At 45.6% G+C, this 23,199-nt stretch overlaps 1 protein-coding gene across 3 annotated transcripts in view; it reads left to right on the forward strand.

The window, feature by feature from the left end:
- The window catches only part of DLGAP4 (DLG associated protein 4), a 75,082-nt gene extending 56,843 nt beyond the window's left edge, over window positions 1-18,239 (forward strand). For all 3 annotated transcript variants that reach the window (XM_026070760.1, XM_026070758.1, XM_026070759.1), the window contains exons 7-12: window positions 10,150-10,511; window positions 12,204-12,295; window positions 12,764-13,170; window positions 15,164-15,255; window positions 16,875-17,027; window positions 17,859-18,239. In XM_026070760.1, coding sequence (XP_025926545.1) covers window positions 10,150-10,511; window positions 12,204-12,295; window positions 12,764-13,170; window positions 15,164-15,255; window positions 16,875-17,027; window positions 17,859-18,074 — 1,322 coding nt within the window. In that variant the 3' untranslated portion in view covers window positions 18,075-18,239. The remainder of the gene's footprint in view (window positions 1-10,149; window positions 10,512-12,203; window positions 12,296-12,763; window positions 13,171-15,163; window positions 15,256-16,874; window positions 17,028-17,858) is intronic.
- Window positions 18,240-23,199: the final 4,960 nt, after the last annotated feature.

The raw sequence follows: 23,199 nt of genomic DNA on the forward strand, positions 1-23,199 counted from the left end.
GCAAGTTGCTTCTTGTTTGTTTGGGGTTTTTTTTTGGGGGGAGGGGGAAGGGAAGGTCCCCCATGCCCCAGGATAAGTGCTTATTGTTCCTATTTTGAATTTTTAGCAATATTCAAGTGGAGAAGGTACATCTCAAAACTCTGTTGAAAAGGCCCCTCACATAAAGAGAACAGAGCCCTCTTAGTCTTTCATTCACTGCTTAAACATTTCTGTGTTTCCCCCCACTTCCCCATGTGCTGTCCCCCCTCTCCCCCCCCGCCCCCCACACAAAAAGGTCTGGGTATCTAATCGGAAATGCAGTTAAAAATCCTGTGCAGTCCTGAGAAACAGAATGATGTTGTTCCCACCCTTTCCTCCTGCCTGCCCTCCTTTAGTTGACATACCCTATGTAGTTCCCAGTCCGTCCAGGGTAGTTGCCGTCTGCTGTTAACTAATGCTGCCATTCACCCTAAAGGCATTTTGGTCATGGATAAACACAGAATACAAATTGTTCTGTAAAGTATTTTCTGGTGCATTTCTGGATGAAAGCTGTATCTGTTAGTCTAAAAATAAACTGCTGGTATTCAGGGAAAGCCCTTTGCTTCTGTGTTTGTTGATGGGAGAAAAAGCTCTCATCTTGGTTGTGGCATTTGAAAGGTGTTCCTTTGAGTTTGAGGTCTCTTTTCTGCAGATATGTCCAGTTCTTCCGTTTCAGTGATATCCAGGAGCTTACTGTACTTGGCACTGGTCAGGCAAATGCAGGGCAGTCCCTTGTTTGTTAATAACAGGAAACAAATGAATAAATAGGCCAGAAACGTTATCCAGCTAGTGTAGCCTTAAAGATCTGTGGGAGTGCTGTGAGCAAAGTAGGAACTAAACCTGAACAAGGAGGAGCAGGCAACACAGATCTGTAACACAGATTTGTAACACACCTCTGTGCTTTTTTGACCAGCACTTGCAAGTGGTTTCCCATCTGATAAGCCAAGTCCTAGTTGCATGTTGCAGCTCTTGTGTTTAATGCTGTAGCCTTCTAAAACATGGAAGCCCTTGCCTCTTATAATGGTGAGGAGGAGGCAACTGAGGCTTTGCTGTATTGACTTCTCTGGCTGTCTTTTCATATGTGGGTTGTGAGGATGTAGGTGTTTCTCTTGCCTTAAAGCAAAGAAATAATTTCTCTTCCTCTCTCTGCAAAGAAAGGCAAGGTAGCTGAAATATACTCTAGAAACCTGATACAGGCCCTAGTAACAGGGAGATTGCCTACCAGCTTGACCTGTTTTCTGATATGACTTGTGGGTGCTCCCAGAGGAAACTAGTGTGCCTGTGTGGGAAGAATGTCACTTATTACTAATAGGGAACCTCCCTTTCTAATGTAACACACCTTTGAAATAAGCATAATGATGTTCATTTAAAGTGGAAATAGCCACTTGCTATAGCTGTTTGGATCAGGAAAAGTGACTTAGGTACCGTTCTAAGCAAGGTCATCTTGTCTTCCAAAGCTGCTATTAGTAAAGGCTGCTGCTTGCTGTGTTTTTCAGGGAGTCGCCTCCAACTTGTGTCAGCAGAGAGGTGGGGTGGGAGAGACAAGACTGTTTCCCCCTCATCTCTCCTTGATCTCAGCTGCAGACCCACCTCGCTTCCTTGTTGGTTCTGGTTATGCTCCCATACTGACATACCGGTGTTTAGCTTTTGAGGCTAGGCTTGTGAGGGCATAATGTCCCATTGCCTGTATAGAGGGATGAGGGGCAGAAAGCACCAGCCCAGGACCTCATTTTTATCTGTCCTTGAGACAACTCTGTCTCAGCTAATTGTATAGGTGGCAGAAGAAGCAACTTGCATCACAGGTCACAGACAGTCATGAGGCAGCAACCTCCTTGTCCTGGCTGTGACTAGCAGTATGCAGGCAGGCTGCAGGGCTTCTCGCTCTAGCTGCTGAACTGTGCTATGACCAAGGAATAAGGCAATGTGAGGGCAACATAAGCTTGAATTTCTCCAGTGAGGTCCTCCAAAACTGTGCTAGGTTGTCTGGATTAAGCAAGGACCATAGTGTGAGTCTGGGCAGAAGTGGTAGTGCTTTCTCCCAAGCTTCAGCTGTGCATGTACTCTTCCCTTGAGCTCTCTGGGAGGCTAATTGGTAACAAGCATTACCTGGAGTGTACTCTGTAATTTGACTTAAAAGCACAGTCAGATTTGTGTATCATCTCTATGAAATTAGAAGGAAACAGCAGTTACAGTAAGCAAAAGCTGAGGGCTGTTGCAAGCTGGTTAGATAAAGATGTTGCTCTTGAGTGTCAGTGAAGGGTTTCAGATAAGCCTTGCAGGGCTGATCACTCTGTAGGTCACTACAAGCATGTTCTGTTTCCATGGAAACAGCATACAGTTTCATTGATTGAAATGTGGGTAAGCTTCTCACCAGTGATACAGCTCATGGATGTATCCATTAATGGGGATTTAGGCTGTACTTCACTGGAGTGTAGGTAGACTGCAAGAGAGCTCCAGAATCCCTCTCTGACTCTCCTGCTGGCTTATTGACCATGAACATCTTACTTCCCTGTCAGGCTTCTATTTTCCTCTGTGTAGTGTGGATAAGAGAGTTAGGATTTTTTTTCCTTGCTCTCCAAAGATAACCATTGCTAAGATTTACAAATGGAAAACACTGAGGGAGTAGGTATTTATAGTACTTCAGTAAACTGTCTTTAAATGAACTCAGTCATTTAGCTTTGCTTTCCAGGAGTGTGGTTTTGTTTAACTAGTGTATGACATCTTTAAATTCTTCTCCTGCCCTCTAAAAGTAGCCATTCCTTCGGAGCATGAGATGGTTTGAGCATGTTTTTCTGGGTCTCTCCACTAATTGAGCTAAATCCCCTTGCCTTCCCCATCCAAGAAGCTCTAAGGTAGCTTGTTATGGGAACTTAATTGCTCTAGAGAAGTCTGTTTGGTTTGGCATGAATGCTTTTGAGCTTGCAGCTAAACCTGAGGCTTGTGCAGTTTTTAACCAGGATCTCTCTGCTTGCTCTCTCCAGCTGTGCTGTTGTACTTGCTGCCCTCCACTGACAAGTTCCTCTGTGCTATGAAAATAATGTTTGGAGGTGTTAAGTGTATGCACTGTGATACTGAACCCTTCTTGCAGCTGAGAGGGCACCAGAAGTTCAAACTTGCTTGTAGTAGCAGTGCCTCTTATTCTTCATGCAAAGATCCCCCTTGTATCTAGATGGAAATGTTTTCCTGTTCAGTAATAAAATGTAGGTAAGACTTCTCTCCTGTGCCTTTAACTGATACAGGAATCTTGACCCTCAAACTACAGAATACTGAAACAGCTTTTATACAGGCCATATACAGATTCAAGTAGGCCTGAGTGCTGTTAACCTCCATGGTCATAAGGGCTAGAAACACTCATTTTGAAAATAAAAATAAGGTCTGAGGAAGTTGCTGTGAACCACACAAAAAATAACGACCTGTCTTCAGTGGCTGCTAGGAATCACTTTTACTTAAACTCTCTACAAATAAAACATCCCATAGTTCATTGCAGTCTCAACCTTGAAGTGTTCTGTAAGTTCATGGAAAATCAGAAGTCAAACTGGAATGTGGCTATTCCAATTTCATTTCCCATTTAAAAACTATTTCTAAATGTAACTCCTTTAGTCTGAGACCTTGTTGGAAACACAAGTCCAAAGGCACATGCCCAAAGTCTCTGAAGGGATAATGCAACTGGTGGCTATTCTAGTTTGCTGGAAGATCATTGGAGTGTTTCATTTAAGAGACAAATGATCTTATCTTGTAGTAGGAAGGACTATTTCAGAATATATTGCTTTATGCACAAGGAAACATGATTATTCTGTCAGATGCCCTAATGGAGAAGGGCTGCGTAGAGCAAGAAAGCAATAGCAATATGAGCCCTGCTGATATGTTTGAGGGAAGTCTGACTTTATAATTTGGGGCTTTTGACAGAATTTAAAAATGAGGATTATTTGAATTTAAAAATGAGGATGACTTGAACAGATCCTTGAAATCGCTGGGCATGATTAAAAATACCACCAGGCTGTATTGAATCAGCAGTAACAACAAAATAACTAACTGCACTTCATGCCAGATGTACACTTGACAGCAATTATGATACTTAAATTGGAAACCAAATACCTTTGCTGGTCTGCCAGGTACTGAGCAGGTGAGCACAGCCTGGTGGTGTTTGACCAGGGGCCTCTTAAAGTAGTACTGTATTTAATTTTCTTTTATGACTCCTACACTTTAGTCTTTCAAGAAGCAATTGCCTGGTTCTCCGGAAGGAGAGGGAGAGAAGCACAGAGAATATGCCCAACAGGTTTGGGGGTCAGGAAGTCTCTCCAGCCTAAGACTCTGAAAATAACAGCTCTTCTGCAGGAGGCTGAGTCAGTGAATTTTGCCCAAGCTCCAGAAAGCAGTAGGTGAAGTCATGTGAAAGGTGCTGTTCTGAAATGTGTTGCTTTCTAAAAATATGCAAGGAAAGCTATAAAGTCAGTGCCCCCCCCCTCAAAGTCAATCATCCACAGCGCAATTGTGATTTCTAAGGACTTGCTTAAATAAGCCTTGGGAGCACAGCCACTGCAGGTCCTTTGAACAGGAAGAGCCTGCTGCAGAACTGGAAGCTTAAGCAATGCTTCCACATTCTCTTCAGCACCTTCTTGGAGCGTTGGCTGATGTTCACAAGCAAATTCAGCTGATGGTGCTGCATCTAAGGGACAAATAGCAGAATGAGATGACCCACTGATGGGCCATCAGGGGTGCTGCTTGCTTGGTTGTTCCAGTAGCACGTTGCACCTGCGAAAACATTGGGATGCTCTTAGCTTCTTTCAGTTGCTTGCCTCTTCCCGCAGATGCTAAAAAAAGCCTCTGAAATTTAATTCAGGTTTGTGTGTTGAGGGAGAAGGGCAGATTATGTTCTAGATGGGTTTACTCTGACTTTGGCTTTCTAAGCCCATTTTAGGTAAAGTGTGGTTTCTGGGTCTGCTGCACAATCAAAGTCCCTGTTTTATGGTCACAGAAGGCTTGAGAGGGGGTAATTTTTAATTGCACTAGTCTCTTAAGCATCCTCAGTTGTTCAAGGCTCCTGATCTTTTTGTGTTCCTCATCTGTATTAGTTGTTGGAGCCATAGCCTTGTTTTTATAGCTCATATAGTTCCCCACGCTTATGTTAAGGGAGGCACTCAGCTGCTGGTACTATGGGATTCCCTTTTAGCAAAATCCTTGTTGGCCTTCAGCTGAGCAGGATGTAATGAAGGGATTGCTGGGAACACGACAAGAGGGGAAGCTGCAACTTCCCCCTTTATAAGGCACCACAAACCATATTCTTACTGCCTGTTGGTAGGTGGAAGACTAAATCTGGAGTTTAGCTTTGTGACCCCAAACACCACTGATCTTCACTGAATGGCAGAGCTCAGAGGGTTGTGATCAGTGGTGCAGAGTCTAGTTGGAGGCCTGTAGCTAGTGGTGTCCCCCAGGGGTCAGGACTGGGTCCAGTCTTCTTCAACTTCTTCATCAATGACCTGGATGAAGGGAGAGAGTGCCTCCTCAGCAAGTTTGCTGATGATACCAAACTGGGAGGAGTGGCTGATACCCCAGAGGGCTGTGCTGCCATTCAGAGAGACGTGGACAGGCTGGAGAGGTGGGCAGAGAGGAACCTCATGAAGTTCAATAAAGGGAAGGTGCAGGGTCCTGCACCTGGGGAGGAATAACCCCATGCACCAGTACAGGCTGGGGGTTGACCTGCTGGACAGCAGCTCTGCAGAGAAGGACTTGGGAGTGCTGGTGGACGCCAGGTTGACCATGAGGCAGCAATGTGCCCTTGTAGCCAAGAAGGCCAATGGTAATCTGGGCTGCATTAGGAAGAGCATTGCCAGCAGGTCAAGGGAGGTGATCCTCCTCCTCTGCTCAGCCCTGGTGAGGCCACACCAGGAGTCCTGTGTCCAGGTCTGGGCTCCCCAATGCAAGAGAGACATGGAACTACCGGAGCAAGTCCAGTGGAGGGCTATGAAGATGATTAGGGGACTGGAGCCTCTCTCCTATGAGGAAAGGTTGAGAGAGCTGGGATTCTTCAGCCTGGAGAAGAGAAGACTCAGGGGGGAAATCTTATCAATGTACACAAATATCCGAAGGGAGGGTGTAAAGAGGATGGAGCCAGACTCTTTTCAGTGGTGCCCAGTGACAGGACAAGAGGCAACAGGCACAAACTGAAACACAGACAGTTCCATCTGAACATGAGGAAAAACTTCTTCACTGTGAGGGTGAGAGAGCACTGGAACAGGTTGCCCAGAGAGGTGGTGGAGTCTCCTTCTCTGGAGATATTCAAAACCTGCTTGGATGTGGTCCTGAGCAACGTGCTGTAGGTGACCGTGCTTGAGCAGGGGTTTTGGAGTAGATGGTCTCCAGAGGTCCCTTCCAACTTCAACCATTCTGCGATTCCCCAGGAAATTCTGCTGCCTTTTCCTGTCTGTGCTGAAATGGTGACTGCTTAAGCAGAACTCTGCTGCCCTTCTCTTGTTTTGCCTAGATGCAGTGCTTGATATCAGGAGAGCAGTTGATTTACTTTGCTAATTACAGTACAGCACTGTGGGTATAAACAGCAGCTGGGAAGCCTGAGCTATGCTGCTTGTAAACACGCCAGCAGAGGTGAAACACAAACTCTTCCTGTTCATGCTGCCGCAACCTGGACAATGTCATAGAGGCTCACTGTTGGCGTGGCAGGAGACATCACAGCAGATCCTGGCACATCTGGCACTCCAGGGCTGTGCACTACTACATGGGAAAGACCAGAGGCCATGCAAGAGAGTAAAAAAGGGTATTTAATCAGAGGGTCATACAAATGGGCTCTCTCCACCCACCCATTTGGGTGGGTGGCTTGTGCTTGTCCTCGATAAGAGCCAGCATAGCCTCCTGGTACAGTAATGTTTGGCAGGATGAATTTCCTGCTTTCTGGTAGTGTGGCCATAGCTTATGAAGGGGTACTTCTGCTATTGCTTAGCTCAAGTTGCTCCTACACACCTCTGTTAGTATGAGCTGTGCAGACAAGGTTTCAGACATGGCCCAGGAACTGACATGACTATTTAAGTTGCTGCTCTTCTGTTGGCAGCACTGACAAAATGATCGTGTGAGCACTTCTCATCCTTGTCTGTGGAGTGCTCAATGGCTTCCTTCTCTCTTGCCATTGTAGCTAGCTGGACTCTGACCTGCTGGAGCTCCAGCAGTGTCCACCAGCTCTGCTGTGCTGCTCCGCTCCAGCAGGCAGCTGTGAGTGCTGAGAAGCAAAACACTTGGATTGCTCTTGTGCTTTCTCCAGTGTGTGTCTGGGGTTGAAATCTTCTTTTTCCTTCCGATTGCCAGAGTAGCCTTCAGAGGTGTTTTCTGGACAAGTAGGTGTCCATGGCAGTTGAGTTATTTCAGCACGCACCAAGAGAGGTTATTTAGCAGTAGAACCTGGTGGGGGAAGAGGAGGGCTCTGTTAAGGGTCAAAACTGTTTTAGCTGTACTTGCATGAGGAATGCTTTACCAGTATAGCAGACTATGTTCTGTGACTGGGTAGGTGTAGCCCAGGCTCCTGCTGGAAGGGCAGGACAGGCAAAACATCTGTAACAAGCTTTACTCTGGCCACATCTATGCTACACCTAGGGAAGCTTTGGGGAATGTCCAGCGGGGAACCTGGGCAGTCACACAGTAACCGTGTTGCTTTAGCAGTTCCCTGCCTTATGCTGTGTTGGCAGTTTGTGCAGTTGCATGATGAACCAGATGCTGTAAAGCAGCTTTGGGTACAGGTTAACTCTGTGGTGCAGTTCAGCATGTGGTTGTGCAAATGCTTTTGCCAAAGAAGGGTCAGGGACCGTGTAATCTGGTACCACTGCCAGAAGCAGCGCTCTGATGATCATCTTGAATTACTTAGAGGAGCAAGACAGTTCTGAGCTGGTGCTGCTCCAGTGTCTGCAGCAAAGGCTGCTGGCCTGAATGCATGAGGTTCCACTCCGCAAAGAAAAGGGAATGATTTGGGACTGACCAGTAGGAAGTAAAATGCTGGTGGCCTTTTAGTCATCCATTAGTGGTGAGCTTCCAGTACCACTTGCATTCTAGTTACATGATTGAATAACATATTGGCTGAATAGCTATGTTTGGGCATGTAAACGGGACAACCTGGAGCACTTGCATCTGACCTTTTAGGAAATTATGGTGGATGGTTTTTACATTGCATAATGTGCTCCTGTCCCGGCTGGACATCCAGCAGTTGTGGGCTCAGACTGGCCTAAGCAGTTTACTCTGTTTTTGGCAGCACCATGAATACCATCAGGAACTGATCAAGCTGAAAAATAACACAGTCCCCAAACAAAGTAGCTTGTCCTGGTTATTTTTCAGCTAGGCAGTTCCCCATTGCAAGTCGATCTTGCGGTCATGCAGAGCATGCAGCAGTAGGTGGCATAAGGGCTGGGATGAGTGGTCAGGGATTGCGCCTGCTCCTGTGACAGTCATGACACTGCTCAGTTTGTGCTGGACTTAGTATATCGTGGGGCAGGAGGTAACTGGTATTACTCTTGTGCCTTTCTGAGATCCTGCCCAGATCCATACTGTGAAAGGCAGTCTGGTTAACAGCCTAAACATAGGTTCAGTAGTTTCTGTTTAAGTGACTTAGTCCTGTGTTAGCAGCTCTTCATGTTCCTTCAATGTGCTGTGACTAGGTACTGAAAGATGGTTATGGATACAAATTCCATGGGAGTGTTTTTTGCCTCTCACACTGCCTCTTTCCCATCTGTCCTCTCCCTTTTGACATGGACTTAGCTATGCTAGCAAAAGGCCTGGTCCTTCTTACCTGTCTTGGGGCAATTGATCTTCATATCTAAAAAGGAAAGGTTCAATCAAGGTTTAATTCCAGCAAAAGTGTGCTGACACTTGTACTGCTCATGCCTTAATACCTGTGCCATTAAAGTTGGGGCTTGTGGCTTTACCCAGGTAGGAGAAAAAAATCTCTTCCTAGTGAGGGTGGTCAAACACTGGGATATGGGTCCAGAGAGGTGGTGGGGTCTCCATCCTCAGATCCTTGGAGCTCAACTGGATAAAGCCCTGAGCAATCTGATCTAAGTTGCTTTGGGCTGTGGTAAGATGAGGTGATCTCCAGAGGTCCCTTCCAACGTCTGGTGTTCTAGGATTTTGTGCTTCTATTCTAGTGGGTCCTGGAAGGCACAAGTGTGTATCTCATGTGGTCTGTTCAAAGATCACAGTTTTGTCATGATGTGATCTGTTCAGGCAACAGTTTTGGTAGAGTGGGATTTTTTAGGTGTTTCTAGTAACTGTCCTTGTGACAAGATTGGAACTCTGTTTCCTGGCTGGGTGTTGCAGTTAGATTTGGACTGTTTGGGACTGAAATCCTAGGGATGATGTTCATGGCCCTTTTCAGACCCACCGCATCCCACAAGCTCACCTACCTGACTAATCCTGTCTTCTGAGTAGAGATACATGTGGAGGAAGGTGCTAGATACAGTGTGTTTCCTGCTTCCTGAGTCAAAATTGCAAGAGACTTTGCCATTCAGGCAAAAGAATTTGCCATTGCCTGTGAAGGTGCCTAGGCACTCGGCAAGACTGTTGCAGTGCTTCTCGGCATCTCTGGGCATATAAGTGGAAATGTGGCAGCTAGATTCTTAAAGTACTTCAGACATACATTCCTAACATCAGTGTCTAACAGTTTTTATGGCTTCTTTCCATTTTTGTAGGAAAAAACGCCAGCCTGGTCCAGACACTGAAACTTGTCAACTGATGGGAACAAAGAGCTGAGATACTCGGCTGTCCTAGGACCCTAAAACATAGTCTTTAACCAGAGTTCCCCCCACCTGGAGACTTGCACCTGCCAAATCTTGTAGCATTCTTGGGAGGCTTTTCTATATCTCCTTTCTATTTCCAACCTTTCACACATCAAAGCATTTCTTTTGACTTTTGTTGCAAGCTAGCTCTGGCTCTGCCTTCCGCTTCCCCTTATGCTTTGATTTGGGTTATCCAGTGCGAGCTGCTGGCTGTAGACTGTTTCTGTATTTCTGCCTCAAGCTTCTGCTTGGAGGGTGTCTCTTGAATGTTGTAACTGACCTGCTTTTTCTTTCTCTTTTACTGTATCTGTCACTCTCTCCAATCTGTCTCTTGCATTCTCCGTTCTTCCCACCTCCATTACTGCAGGTTCATCATGCCTAGTGGCATATAAAAAGACTCCACCTCCTGTCCCACCTCGGACCACATCAAAGCCGTTCATCTCTGTCACTGTGCAGAGCAGCACTGAATCGGCACAAGACACCTACCTGGATAGCCAGGACCACAAGAGCGAGGTGACCAGCCAGTCAGGACTGAGCAATTCTTCAGACAGCTTGGACAGTACCAGGACACCCAGCGTGACAAGAGGCAGTGTTGTGGCTCCAGCTAGAGAGACTCCAGAATTACCCCAGAAAAATGCAACTTTGAAAAGTGACAAAGGGACTCTGACTAGTGAAGAGCCTAAAGTGGAGAACATCCCCAAAAGAAAGCTGTCGTCTATAGGAATACAAGTATGGAATAGTTTGTTCTCCTTTATGTTCTAAGGAATGTCCTTAACCCATCAATTTAGTGTGTGCATTGTGTGTAGCCAAATGTGCATCTGAACCCACCCAAAATACCAAAAGAAATTAAATGGCTTGTAGAACCAACTTACCATGTACCCAGAGGTGAAATGCAGCAAAATGTTCTTATAACAGACAAGAAAGGAATAAGTTATTTTAGAACAAAATTAAAAAGTATTTCATAACACAGTTGGAAACCTGTTAACTGGGTGAACCTCTTTCTTTAAAGAGGCTTTTTGCTGCAGATATTCATGTGCTGATACTGTGGTCTTTACTATGTATTATTTAAAGTCAACTTGCTCCTTGTACATCATGGTTCTAGGGGCAATTTTCTTCTGAGGCAGACCCTTCTACTTAAGATCTATATGTATTTAGGGTGTATGTAGTGTGAAATGGCTTACAAGGCTGTAGACAGGAAGGAGTGCTACCACAGTGTCCACCATTCCCCTGTGTTGGCTGTCTGTGCCAACAGGTTGCTGCTTTTCTTGCTGGAAGTTTTTAACTCTGCAAATCAATGCAAAAGAGCTGTTGATTATGCACTCAAATGAGAGGCAGTTGGAATAGAGTAAATACTTGCTTTATTTGGCAAACTTTTTAAGTCATCTGCAATTGTCCCTCTTGTGTGGACAGATTTCTCAGATACTAACTACTGTAAGCATCAGTTCTGTCCCAAAGTACTCATTCAGTGCTGCAGGTTACAACCTGCAAATAGGAACTTCAGCACTTTGGCAAGCCTGAATGCAGAATCTGTGCTTTGTGGCCACCATGTGTGTGCACTGATGCAAGTGCTGTCAGACACCCTTTCAGCTGTTGTCCCTGTTGTTCTCATAACTTTCACCCTTAGGCTTGTACACTTCAAGCTGGGGTCAGTCTGTAGTCTCCCATCTTGTCTGTAATTGAGTGTAGTGAGTGTTGTATGTGCTGGGAGCTCTGCCAGCACTCATTGTCTGTCCTTGATGATGATAAAGCTCTGTATTAAGTTCTCCTTGGCTTTGCAGCAAGGCTAGCTGGCCAGTTAGATACATGTTACAGTGAAGTCTTCTCTGCACAACTAGTGGAATACAACACATACTGAATGGCAGGCAAGAGAACTCTTATTACAGAGGTGACTAACTTGGCCTCTTCCTTCCCCCCCCCTTTTTTTCCCCAAGACTGTTCCTAAGCCATCTGCCTCACTGCCTGGATTTCCTTCCTAAAACCTCTTAACCCTCTTATCTAGGGCTATGGAAGGTGTCAGTCCCTGAGAGAAAGGAGACTGGGCTTTGTCTGTCTATCTTAATCAGATTGCTGCCCTCTCTTGAAGCTCTTAGCCTTTGCCTGTGTTGTATGCCACACACAGCTGCTCCCTCAGGAATACACAGCCCTTCCCAGCATGTTGCTGCCATGCAAACAGTGGCAGGTGGCAGAGCCTGATAGTCTTCAGAGCAGATGCCTGGCAGGAGCCAGGCCAAATACAGTTCTGATGCACACGTAGAGGCTGACTTGAGCAGTAGCCTTGTGCCTCTCCTAAAACTGCCCTTCAGTTGGCATGTAGCGTCAGCATGCTGTGTGTCTGTGCAGTGCTCCTCCTGGTCGACTAATGTGAATTCCAGCAGCAAGTTCTTGTGTATGTTTTTGTCTGTATTTTTTTTGTTTAATAAGGTTGACTGCCTTCAGCCAGTGGCAAAAGAGGAGCCTCCTCCGCCAGCCACCAAATTCCAGTCCATCGGGGTACAGGTAGAGGACGAGTGGCGGTAAGTGAAAGACGCAGGCTTTTGTAATTCTTACTCCTTTCTTTTGAACTGCGCTTCCCACACTTAGACCTTCTTCTCCCCATCTTTGTTTCAATACGAATGGTGTCGAATGGGGGGGGGTCTATTGAGTGCTCTTTCTCCACAGCACGTACCTACTGCAAAAAGTACTTGTTCTGTAAACAGCCAAATCAATGGGAGTTTGAAGCTTTTAAAAATAATAAAAAAGGAGAGTCCAAGATGTAATTATAGATGTGCGTCAGTCCTCTTGTCTGAATGGCCTATTGCAGTAAGCAGGCAACCTTATAATTTTGTCTGTCTGAATGTGTGGTGTGTGTGTTTGTGTGTGAGGAGGGGGAGGTTGTGGGGATGAGGCTCAGCTGCAGATATCATAAACAAATGCATTTTATTGTAACATGTGAAGCCAACCAGGTTGAGTTTTGCCATCTGATGTTTGCTTTTGCTCTCTAGAAACAGCCACTCTCGCAGCATGTCCTCCAAACAGGATACAGACTCTGACACACAAGAACCTAATAACTCTAGCTGTAAATCATCTGAGAGAAGCCTTGTTGAGTGCCCCCAACACAACTCTGTTAGTGTTGATGCCAGTACCAGGCAACCAGCCAAACCCTCACAGATTAAGAGAAACCTCTCCTATGGAGATAACAGTGACCCAGCCCTGGAGCCTTCTTCTCTCCCTCCTCCTGACCCTTGGCTTGAGACTTCCTCCACCTCACCATCAGAACCCACACAGCCAGGAGCCTGCCGGCGGGATGGGTACTGGTTTCTGAAGCTGCTGCAGGCAGAAACAGAGCGGTTAGAAGGGTGGTGCCGTCAGATGGACCAGGAGACCAAAGAGAACAATCTCTCTGAAGAAGGTAGGTGTTGCTAACTTCCGGACACCAAGCTGGAGCAGCCTAGCAGCTCCTCCTTTAAGAAAGAGTTGCAGCTGAATACTGGGATCAGCTTTCTGCAGTTAAACTGCTAGTAGCCTGCAGGGTAGGATAGAACAGGGAGGTGAGTATGCAGCAAGGAACAATTTATCTTTGAAAAGGACAGAAAGGGAGAGAAGGCATAGAGCATGTCCCCAGCTTTTTCTTGCAGATGGAGTAGGAAATAATACCACGATGCAGCAGGGAAGTCTTTAGGGGATGATGGCAGCTTCTGACCAGTCAAGACATCTAAACACTTGAATAGATTGCTTTTAGGGAGGCAATGGGATCTTTCTTCCTGCCTGTCCTGTTTTGTTCAAGCTGGCTTATGAAAGTCTATTTATCAGTGAGGCAGAGAGAACTACAACTTCTGAACCTGTTTGATCTGTTGAATCTGTGGACTTGTCCTCACAGCAAAGAGGCTGCTTCATATAGGCAACCTTCATTTAATTTATGCTAAATACACCAAAAATACATGCATGGTGAACACAAGGCCATCTAATTGCATAGGGTTCAGTCCCTGGGATGGCTTGTTCTTATATTTTCAAATGAGTAAACAAAACTCTGCTGCTTGTGGTGAAGAGAGTGCATATGGTGCACACAGTGAAAACTTAGGTACTCAGTTGCAGAGGGCATGATCTTTATTTTGGGCCTGTTTGATCTTTGTTAATAAGGTGAAATGATGACGAGACCCAGCTGTAGCTCACTCTTATTGCTGGGAGGTGGGGGCAGCTAATCTCAAACCCTATTGCACTAAGATGCTGTACTGGCTGCAAAGTTGGAGAGGCAGTGCCAGGGCTCTGCCTGCTTCGGGACATGGGATATATCAGGTTGTCCTTGTTCTGCCTGTGGCCAGAGTGCTCTCTTGCAGCCTTGTACACTGGGACTACCGCAGTGTTATCTGTAGCATTAAGAGCAATCTCCTAGTAAGTTATGTAACAAGAATTTAGAGGGTATGGAGAAAGCCTGGCTTACCCTTGCCAAATGTAGACCTTCAGACATTCTAAATTGATTCAGTAGATGCAGCAGCAGGCCAGGGAGGGAGAGGGGCATCAGTTCATCTCTGTTCATGGAGCATTTGCATCCATCATGGGTCTCCCAGTGCCCTTTTGGAAGGGAAAGTCTCATACAGTGTTGTTTTCCATTAATGAGTAGAGGAATATAACCATATCCAGAGGCTCCTTGGAGATCCCACTGAGAACAGCATCAAGTCCTGGATTTTAAAAATGTCATGATTGAAAGCCATAGCCTGTTGATACTTGAAATTCTTCTGGTAAATGAAGGTTGGAGTTTGATCTCCTGCCTTTGCCACCTTTACCTCATATGCGAGTGGAAGAGCAGGTTATGATCTGTGAGCATGTGCCTGTAGATCAGGTCACTGAAGTTGTGCTGGTGGATCATTTGATAGTATCTTAAATGGCCTTCAGCCTTTCTTCAGGCTCTAATGTAATGATCTCAGTGCAGTTGGTCTGCTTTTGGGCTGCCCTAGAAGGAGCAATAGTAGATGGCAGAGAAAGCTACTGACTGCAGTTTGAATAGAGCTTCTTTCCCTGGCAGCAGTTAGTTCTGTGGGGATCTCTGAAACTCCTTTCCTAATGAAACAGAGGAAGGAAGGTGTTTAAAAGCTCTCCAAGAATTCCTCAACTTGGCACTTCCTCAGCCAACTTTCTTCCAAACAGAAAATATTATCTGCCACCCAAAATGGTCTCAGCTATCCTGGTGATTGGTGGCAGAAGAATAAGGGGAAATCATTATACTGAGACAAGGGAGCAGCTCAGTATTTATCATAGTAGGCTATCATCGGTGTGACCGTCCTAAAACAAAGAGTGAAAAGGACAATTTTAATCACAGAACAAATGTAATCCCAATTAAACAATTGTTAGGAGGTATCTTGCTGCATTTAACAATCTGTTTAACCAAGACTTTTTTCTTCCCATAGTCTTAGGAAAAGTCCTCAGTGCAGTGGGCAGTGCACAGTTACTAATGTCACAGAAGTTCCAGCAATTCCATGGACTCTGTGAACAAAACTTGGTGAGTCCAGATCTTTCTCCTGATTTGGGGGAGGGGGCTGTATTTGTCTAAACAGCACTGCAGGAATATAAGTGGCTATTAACAGGCTACTGTCAGTGCAACAGTGCTGTACAGCAAAGCCAAAGCAGCTGTGTCCTGCAACCTGACAATCATGCCATGATGGATGAAAGCTGTTTTTAAACAGCAGCTGGGCAGTGGGAGGCTGACATCTTCAATGTCTATTCTGAACGTGCAATTTTTAGGCTGTCATTTGCTCAGGGATGAGTGTTTACAATTCCTTCTGGTGCTCATGTGAGCACAGGGGAATTTCCCTTGAACTGCTGATCAGGGCATGCTAAATACACTGTCTGAGACTCTTTGAGTCTGAATTCTCACCTAGCCATACTGCTGTGTGTCCTGGAAACAACCTCTTTATTCTCTACTCCTAAAGGGCTTTTCGAGCTGAATCACAGAGGTTTTCCCAAATAGGAAGGTGTTTGAAAAGCCTACAGTTCCTCTCTAAACATGCTTGCTTTGCATGTGGATTATGTAGATGGCTTAATCATCTCCACAGGACTGTCCCTGGATGATTGTAAAGCACTGCTTGAATTTGATTTCTTCAAATGTAATGCAAGGGTTTGCCCTTGCTGAGAACAAAATGGGGCTAGCTTGGGGATAGATAGGGGTCTGTGTGGAGTTTTGCAGGGAGAACAGGAGGCAGGTTCAAGTTTTACCATGTTATGGATTCACTAACTTCCTCAGAGGTGAATTCCCCTTTGCTTGAAAGAAACTTAGAGAAACTCAGGAAGAAGAGGAAGGGGTGAAGTGCTGAACATCTGCTTGCTGATCTCTGGCTGATCATAGCTGAGAAATTAGCAGCAACAAAAGTATCAGCCAGGCTTTTAAAGCTCTGTGTTGAGGTCTTCCTTTGACAGTTTGTGTGCCAACTTACCTCTGATCCCTTGTTTCTCTGAGACAATCCAGGGCTATGATGGCAGTTCAGATGCCTCAGAATTGGGGAAATTCTGTTCTTATTTGGCGGAAATTTACTTTAGTACTTAATTTTTCAACCTAATTTGAAAATTAATGATACACTTCCACATTGTTTTGCCAGGGAATGTAGCAAAATCACTTTGCTTGTGACAAGCTATATTTCTGTACAGTGGCACATGCAAGTTCTCCAAGTGTTACTAGCTGTGAGGCACATTGTGTGCTGTCCAGCTCCTGTTCCATTATTACTCTGCCTGAAATCAGGATATCTAAACAAGAAACTAAGTGTTTTAACTCTGAAGTGTGTTCTAGGGGCCTTCACTTGGATGCTGCTGTGGGATTAGTACTAGCCAGGGAAGCCTTTGAAATAATGGAGCTATTGCTTTCTGCTATCAGGGTGCCTTTTCAGGATTCTTCTTCGGACTCCTGTGAGAAAAATACCATCCAGATCTTTAGACAAAAAAGCATTTGGCTGTAAATAATGGCCTTGTCTGTGTGCATTTAAGGCTGATGTCTTCTATGGGATTTGAAGTTTTAGTTATCAGGAGGGATAGAATTACAGAAGGTGAATTTGTAAACTGCCCAGACTGCTGTAGTTGGCAGAGAGGGTATATTCTCTAATAAACCTTTTTTAATGCTTTTCCATGTAGAACCCTAATGCCAATCCCAGACCCACAGCTCAGGACCTAGCTGGGTTTTGGGATCTCCTGCAGTTGTCCATTGAAGACATCAGCATGAAATTTGATGAGCTGTACCACCTGAAAGCTAACAGCTGGCAATTGGCAGAGACACCGGAGAGAAAGGTGAGTGTGGGGCAGTTTAGAGTGGCCAGAACACCTCACAAATGTTTGGGGTATCAGAGGTCTTTCTCTTATTTCTATCTGCAAACAGAAAAATCTGTAAAATCTCTACCGTCTCCCACTTGTGCCATGTAATCCCTCTATAATGTAACTGCCCTTCCTGATGCTTTTAACACTTGGTCAGGTAAGCAACTGCAATGTCCATCAGCCATCCTCCCTGTGCATGTAGGCACAATTTGCAATGCATTAAGAACATTCCTCTTGAGTAATAATGGAAACAATTTTGTACAAGGGGAAAAAGTGTTATGATGGGGAGAAGACTGGAGAGATGAGTAGTATACTGTTGGAGCAGTAATACAGAGGCCTCTAGTGTTAAGCACTACATAAATAGGTTGTAACTGATCTGTCCTGAGTAGTGTAAAACATCTCCTGGAACCTTTTGAAAATGCAGGGTGGGCTGCATTCATAGGCCAGGCTTTATGACCAGACTTTTGGGAGGAAAGTACTATGACTGGGCATATATTAAAATTTTGCAGTTCCAGCATGAAGTCCAGTCTAAGCTCTGATCCACAGCTGGGCCACAGAAGTAGGCTGTAAACCCCAGTCCACTTAACAAAAGGCCTCTGTACCACTAAATGCACGGTGATCTACTTCTAGAAATTAGAAAACTGATTGTATGAGTGTCTTGCATGAACTGCTTCTGCTTCTTTCACCTGTTACTCATAGTCCTGTTGCTTAGTGTCACAGACTATAAGAGTCCCCACTGTAGAGAGCAACCTTCTGTATGTGCATTTTTATTTTATATTTGGGGTTTTCCTTACTGTCTCCCTAAAGGAAGAGAAGAAACCACCCCCTCCAGTGCCAAAGAAGCCAGCCAAGTCCAAAACCCAACTGAACCGGGACAAAGCCTCCGATTCAGACAAGCAACGCCAGGAAGCTCGCAAGCGTCTCATGGCAGCCAAGCGGGCTGCCTCTGTCCGGCAGAACTCAGCCACAGAGAGTGCAGACAGCATCGAGATCTACGTTCCCGAGGCACAGACCCGCCTTTGAGCAGAGAGGCAGAAGAAGGAACCGTGTGGTTTTTATAAGTCATTAAAAAGGAAAAAAGGTTCTCTCTAAACTAGTGTGATTTATTCAGTCTAGAGACAATGAGCCATCCTTGAAAAGGGCTCCTGAGTTGGCTTTTTTCTCTCAGCTTTAAGTAATGAAGATTTTTAGAAAAAAAAAAAAAAAAAAAACAAAAAAAGAAAACTCCCCTCTTTTCTCTCACTGGCTGTGGTGTTGCTGAATGGACTGAACAGACTCCTGGAAAGTCCAGCTCCTCAACTTGGAACTTCAGTCTTTTTACTTGTTCTATCTAATGAGAATTATTAGCTTGTTTACAAGAAGAGGACAACAAAACATGAAGCCTTGAGCACTTGCCATGCTGTGTTCTTCTTCCTCCTCACCTTTGTTCTTCCTTCTCATCCTTTAATTTTTCCTCCTTCTGCTCACTTCCTCACCTTTTGCATGGCTTCGTTTACTGTGTTAGAAATAACCTCTCTTCCACAGAGCTCCTGAAGAGAACACCTATTCAGTGTGTACTACTGTTGCACTCTGCTAGCAAGCAGCCTTTCTTGATTTTTTTTTTTTTTTTTTTTCTTTTGATGGGGATGGTGGGTGGGGGGAGGATGGGTGGGCAGGGACAGAGTGTGGTGGGGTTGTGTTCCTCTATTTTATTGAAGTGAGAAGATGACAGGATCTGTAGAATGTAATGCAGAGGTGTTGAAATGCAGCCCAGAAAACAAACATGTGCAATAAGCTGGCAAAGGGGAAGAGGCAGTGTTTGGTCAGCTGATCCCAAGAGGAAAAATGTACCCTACTCCAGGCACAGGAGGGGAGCTGGAAGGACCACAGAGAAAGTATGGGCATGAGCCACACACTTTGCTTTCATTTTTCTCCCCTTCCCTTAATTATTTTCCTTGAATTGCTTGTTGAGAAAGAAGCTGCTACACTGGGGGACCTGTTTCAAAGTGGGCTGGGGCAGGGGAGGGGTGGGGAGTGTAATGGTATTACAGGGTGGGAGGACTGGGTTTTGTACAAAGAGGAAGGTAAGGGTGGCTAATGTTAGGCTGCCTGCCTGTATGTATGTGTACATATGCACATATACACTTAGTACCTGTACATTTAATTCATACACACGTATACATGCCCATACACACAGTGCAGATGGTGTAGTAAAAGCACCTTGGTGAGAATGGGCATATGTATAGCATATATTTTTACATGTACTATATCTAGATGTGTGTAAAAGTGTGTGTAAAAATATATACCCTGTGTGTAATCAGATGACTATTTTTTCCTTATCTCCCTGCTCTTTGGGTAGAGGAAGGATTGCTAAATATTTTTTAGCCCATTTTCCCCTTTATAGGCCTCCTTTTCAGTCTGGTTTCTTGAAGCCAGATCTGCTGCCACTGAATTCTTTGCTGCCCCCTCAAAATAAGCATTTGGCCCCATGCTGAGTGATCTCACTGGGAATTTTTTTTTCATTCATTTGCTTGAACAAGTTGGGAGATCTTGTGCTGCCCTCCTGGGGTTGGGGGAGGAATCCCAAAGAAGTTTCAACCAGGGTGTTGGTGATTCAGAAGGCAAAAAAATAAATAAAAGTAAAACTCTGAATGATGTCTGAGTGAACATTGTATATTGTCTGTGCATATGTGCTATTAGAGACTTCTGCCCACCTACCATAAATCTTGTAACATGAAATTAGATCCTGTCAAAGCTTGGCCACAAATAATGTGACTCAAATTCAGCATTGGTCTTAATCTTTGGGTAGAGATACTGACTTGCTGGGTTGCACTGTATGGTTTTGGGGGGTTTGTAAGGCTTTTGCAGTTTTAGAGATCTCTAGTGCTTAAATTGGGAACACAGTGGAAATGTGAATTAATTTTTACTTATGCTTCCAAAAGTAGCCAGACTGCCAGGTGACTGGCCCAGAAAATTGCTTTTCCTGAGCTGGTAGTCTGCGGGCAGTAGCCCATCTTCTGAGTTGTCAAATGATCTGCTCTGATCCCAGGGGCAGAGGTCATTTTTCCTGCTGTTCATCATCCTAGGTGAGTTGCACTGAGAGCTTGTGGTGTATTTTCCAGGGTCTAGCCAGGATGGGTGAAGCAGGATGTCAATGCTGACTGTGCTGCATAGCTAATCTCTTGAGCAAGCCTGGATATCTGGAAGCAAGTGTGTGTGTCTGCCTGACTTCCATTCTGTTTCCTTGCCACCTTGGAGGACCAGAACTTACAGCAGCAAGGACAGCTGGCTGACTTACCATTTAAAAAAAAATAAATAAACAAATACAGTCTCAATTCATAGCTGTCTGCAGTTTTTCCTCCCTCGGTATGCTTGTTTGGTTTTGATGGGCTTCTTCCCAACTCTAGGGCAAACTGAAAACTAATTCTTAAAGTGGTGTCTATGGTTAATGGTTGGAGGTTGAAGCAAGATTGCTGGTGTTCTGGAGGGACATGCAGTGTGCTCCAACTGCATGGCTGTTGTGGGTTGGCAGTGCTATTTCCTAGATAAGCCAGTTCACCTGTTGCTCTGGCACACTTTGGTGCCCTGGGAGCCCCCTGCCATCCAGAGATGGGGCTGTGTGTGCAGCTTGGATCCTGCCCCTGCTTAGGGTGACAAAGCAACTGCTGCCCCCAGCTCCAGGCTGGTGGTGCACTGTTGGCTTTTGGTGATGTGTCAGCTTGCAGAGAGGTGCACATTTCCCTCACCTGCTCTTGAGTCTTGGCAATAGGCAGAAAGGAAATGTCTCTAGATGGCTGAAGGAGAGAATATGAACTTCATACTTCAAGCTTTGTGCTTATCTAAAGCCTGGGGTCCACCTGACCTTGATGTTGTGGGCACCAGAATTACTGTCCCATTAGTGCAGCTGTGTGTGTGGGGGGGAAATGAGAGCATGTGTTCCTCATCTGATTAAACCTGCTGATCCATTTGGTTTTCAGTGGTTGAAAACGATGTTTTAAGAATGTTGCTGTGATTAAAAGGACTGAAGTACACTAAATGTGTCAGGGCTATGACAACAATCTTCAGTCTAAAAACCCACTCCTTGAAGCTACTTAGAGGTTTATCCCCAATTAGGACAATTTGGAATTTTTAACCTCAAACTCATTTTTTTTCTGATGGTGCAATTATGCTGTTGAACCTCACATTCCTGGCTAAAGAAACTCAGCATCTGAGGAGTCCTTTTCTCACATGCCTTCCCCCCAGCACTCTAGAAGTGTCAATTTAATTCCTCAGGAAACCTTGTGGAAATGAAGCCTTGTGTTTAGGCTGATGTCTTTTTGCTAATGGAAATAGCACTACAAGGAAAAATGGGACCTTTCCAGTGTCTATCTCTTTGGGATTGTACTGGGAGCTGCCCAGGAGCTCCAGAGAGGGGAGTTTGTCGTGGCAAGCTCTGAAAGATGCTGGTGTTTCAAGGTCTGGAACAAGTGTCCCAGACCAAGCTCCTATGCTTTTAAGAGGTGGGATTTGTGCTTGATTAGATGTGAGCATGGTGGATGGTGTAGCCAGGAGCCTTTGCTGTAAGCCCCTGCAGCTCAGGCTGGCAGTGAGGCAGGGCACAGCTGGGACAAGTTGTCCCTGGTGAAGTGCTCCAACTCAGCTGGCACTGAGCAGCAGCAGCCAGCACAGCTGAGGGCTGAACCTGCACCTCTGTTCCCTGACGGTGCTGGGAAAGAGCCAGGGAGAAGTGCCTGGCTGTTTGAGCTTAAAGACCCCTTGCACTACATCTTGTCTTTATATTGGGTTTATTTCCAGGCCTGACTGCTGCAGTTGATTATGAGCCCCCCTCCAGCTATTGCTTTCAGATAAGAGCTGCTTTTGTCAGCTGTGTTTTAATATAACTTGTTTGGAAACTACTGTCTGCTCTGTGATGTAGGTTTTCCTGGAAGTAGCGTGTTCTGCTGGACTGTCTCTGGTAGTCCCTTGACACCATCTCAGCACCTTTTGCTCCATCCAAGTATACTATGCAGCACTGAAAACTGAGAGTGATATGAAACCAAGCTTGTGCTAAGCAGGCCTCTCTATGCCAGGAGTCTAAAAAGTGGTAGGGGAGATTCTCCCTGAATTATTCAGTTCAGTAGGTAAGAGGAGTATGGCAGGAAATCAGACAGTGAGAAAGATAATTGCTCATACTACCACTGGCAGGCAGGTCCCTGGGGGGCCCCAGGACCCTTGTGACCCCATAACTTTATCTTGCTCTTTCACAGAGTGGCTCAGCCTTGTGGCATAGTTTGTTGGAGTGCCTGCATGACACCATGTGCTGACTGCTCACATCAGTAATGGGGGATGCATCTGGCTGTGAGGGTCTCCCTAAGCCTTATACCCCCGTATATGTATTTTCATGGGAAGTGTTGGCTCTGTCATGAGAAGTATGAAAACTGTATTAACAAGGCTTTTTTTTTTAACTAGAAGCAAATGTGAGCATATGGTAGGCAACTGGATCTGCCCTCACAAGCATGGAGATAGCAGAATGAGACTTTCCTGCTTCCTGGGACCTGGTGGTACTGTGCAGTCCAGTATGGGGAAGGTTCCTTTGCACTGAGGAGCATGAGTGCCAGCTGCTGCCTGAGCAGAAAGAGTGAGTGATGGTTAGTGCCATCTCTGTCGTGGCTCTCAGCCATTGTGTTCATGGCTTATCAGGGGGACAGATACGGTGTTCCTGATCTTGCTGCAGATATGCAATCACTGCTTTAAAGGTACTGTGTATTTGTGCTCAGCTTACCAGCTGCCTGAACTCCTTGAAGGCCATGCCAGAGGCTGGGGGAGAGGAGACATCCCTGTCTTTGGGTCTAAGCAGTGCTGATGAGGCAGAATGACACGAAGGCACCTGCTGCCCCACCAACCCATGGTTGGCTAAATTGTTTTCCCATTGCCCCTTCTTGGAGCGGGTGGCAGCATGGGGGGTGCCACAAGCCTTTTTCTCAATGAGCTCACTGAGGCTCTGCCCAAAGCCTGCCCCAGGCCCTTTGCTTGCAAAGCAAGGAGGGAGCAAGGTGGGGATCCCAGGGGACGGCCGGGAGAGGGCAGAAGTGGCTCTGCAGTTTAGCATTTATGAGATATTCCTTAAGGCTGCTGGAGCTTTTGCACATGTGCTAGTTCTCATTTGATCTGCAGACAGTCTGAGCCTGGA

The sequence above is a fragment of the Apteryx rowi genome, unplaced genomic scaffold, assembly GCF_003343035.1.
Source record: "Apteryx rowi isolate R43461 unplaced genomic scaffold, aptRow1 scaffold_318, whole genome shotgun sequence".
Lineage (NCBI taxonomy): Eukaryota > Metazoa > Chordata > Aves > Apterygiformes > Apterygidae > Apteryx > Apteryx rowi.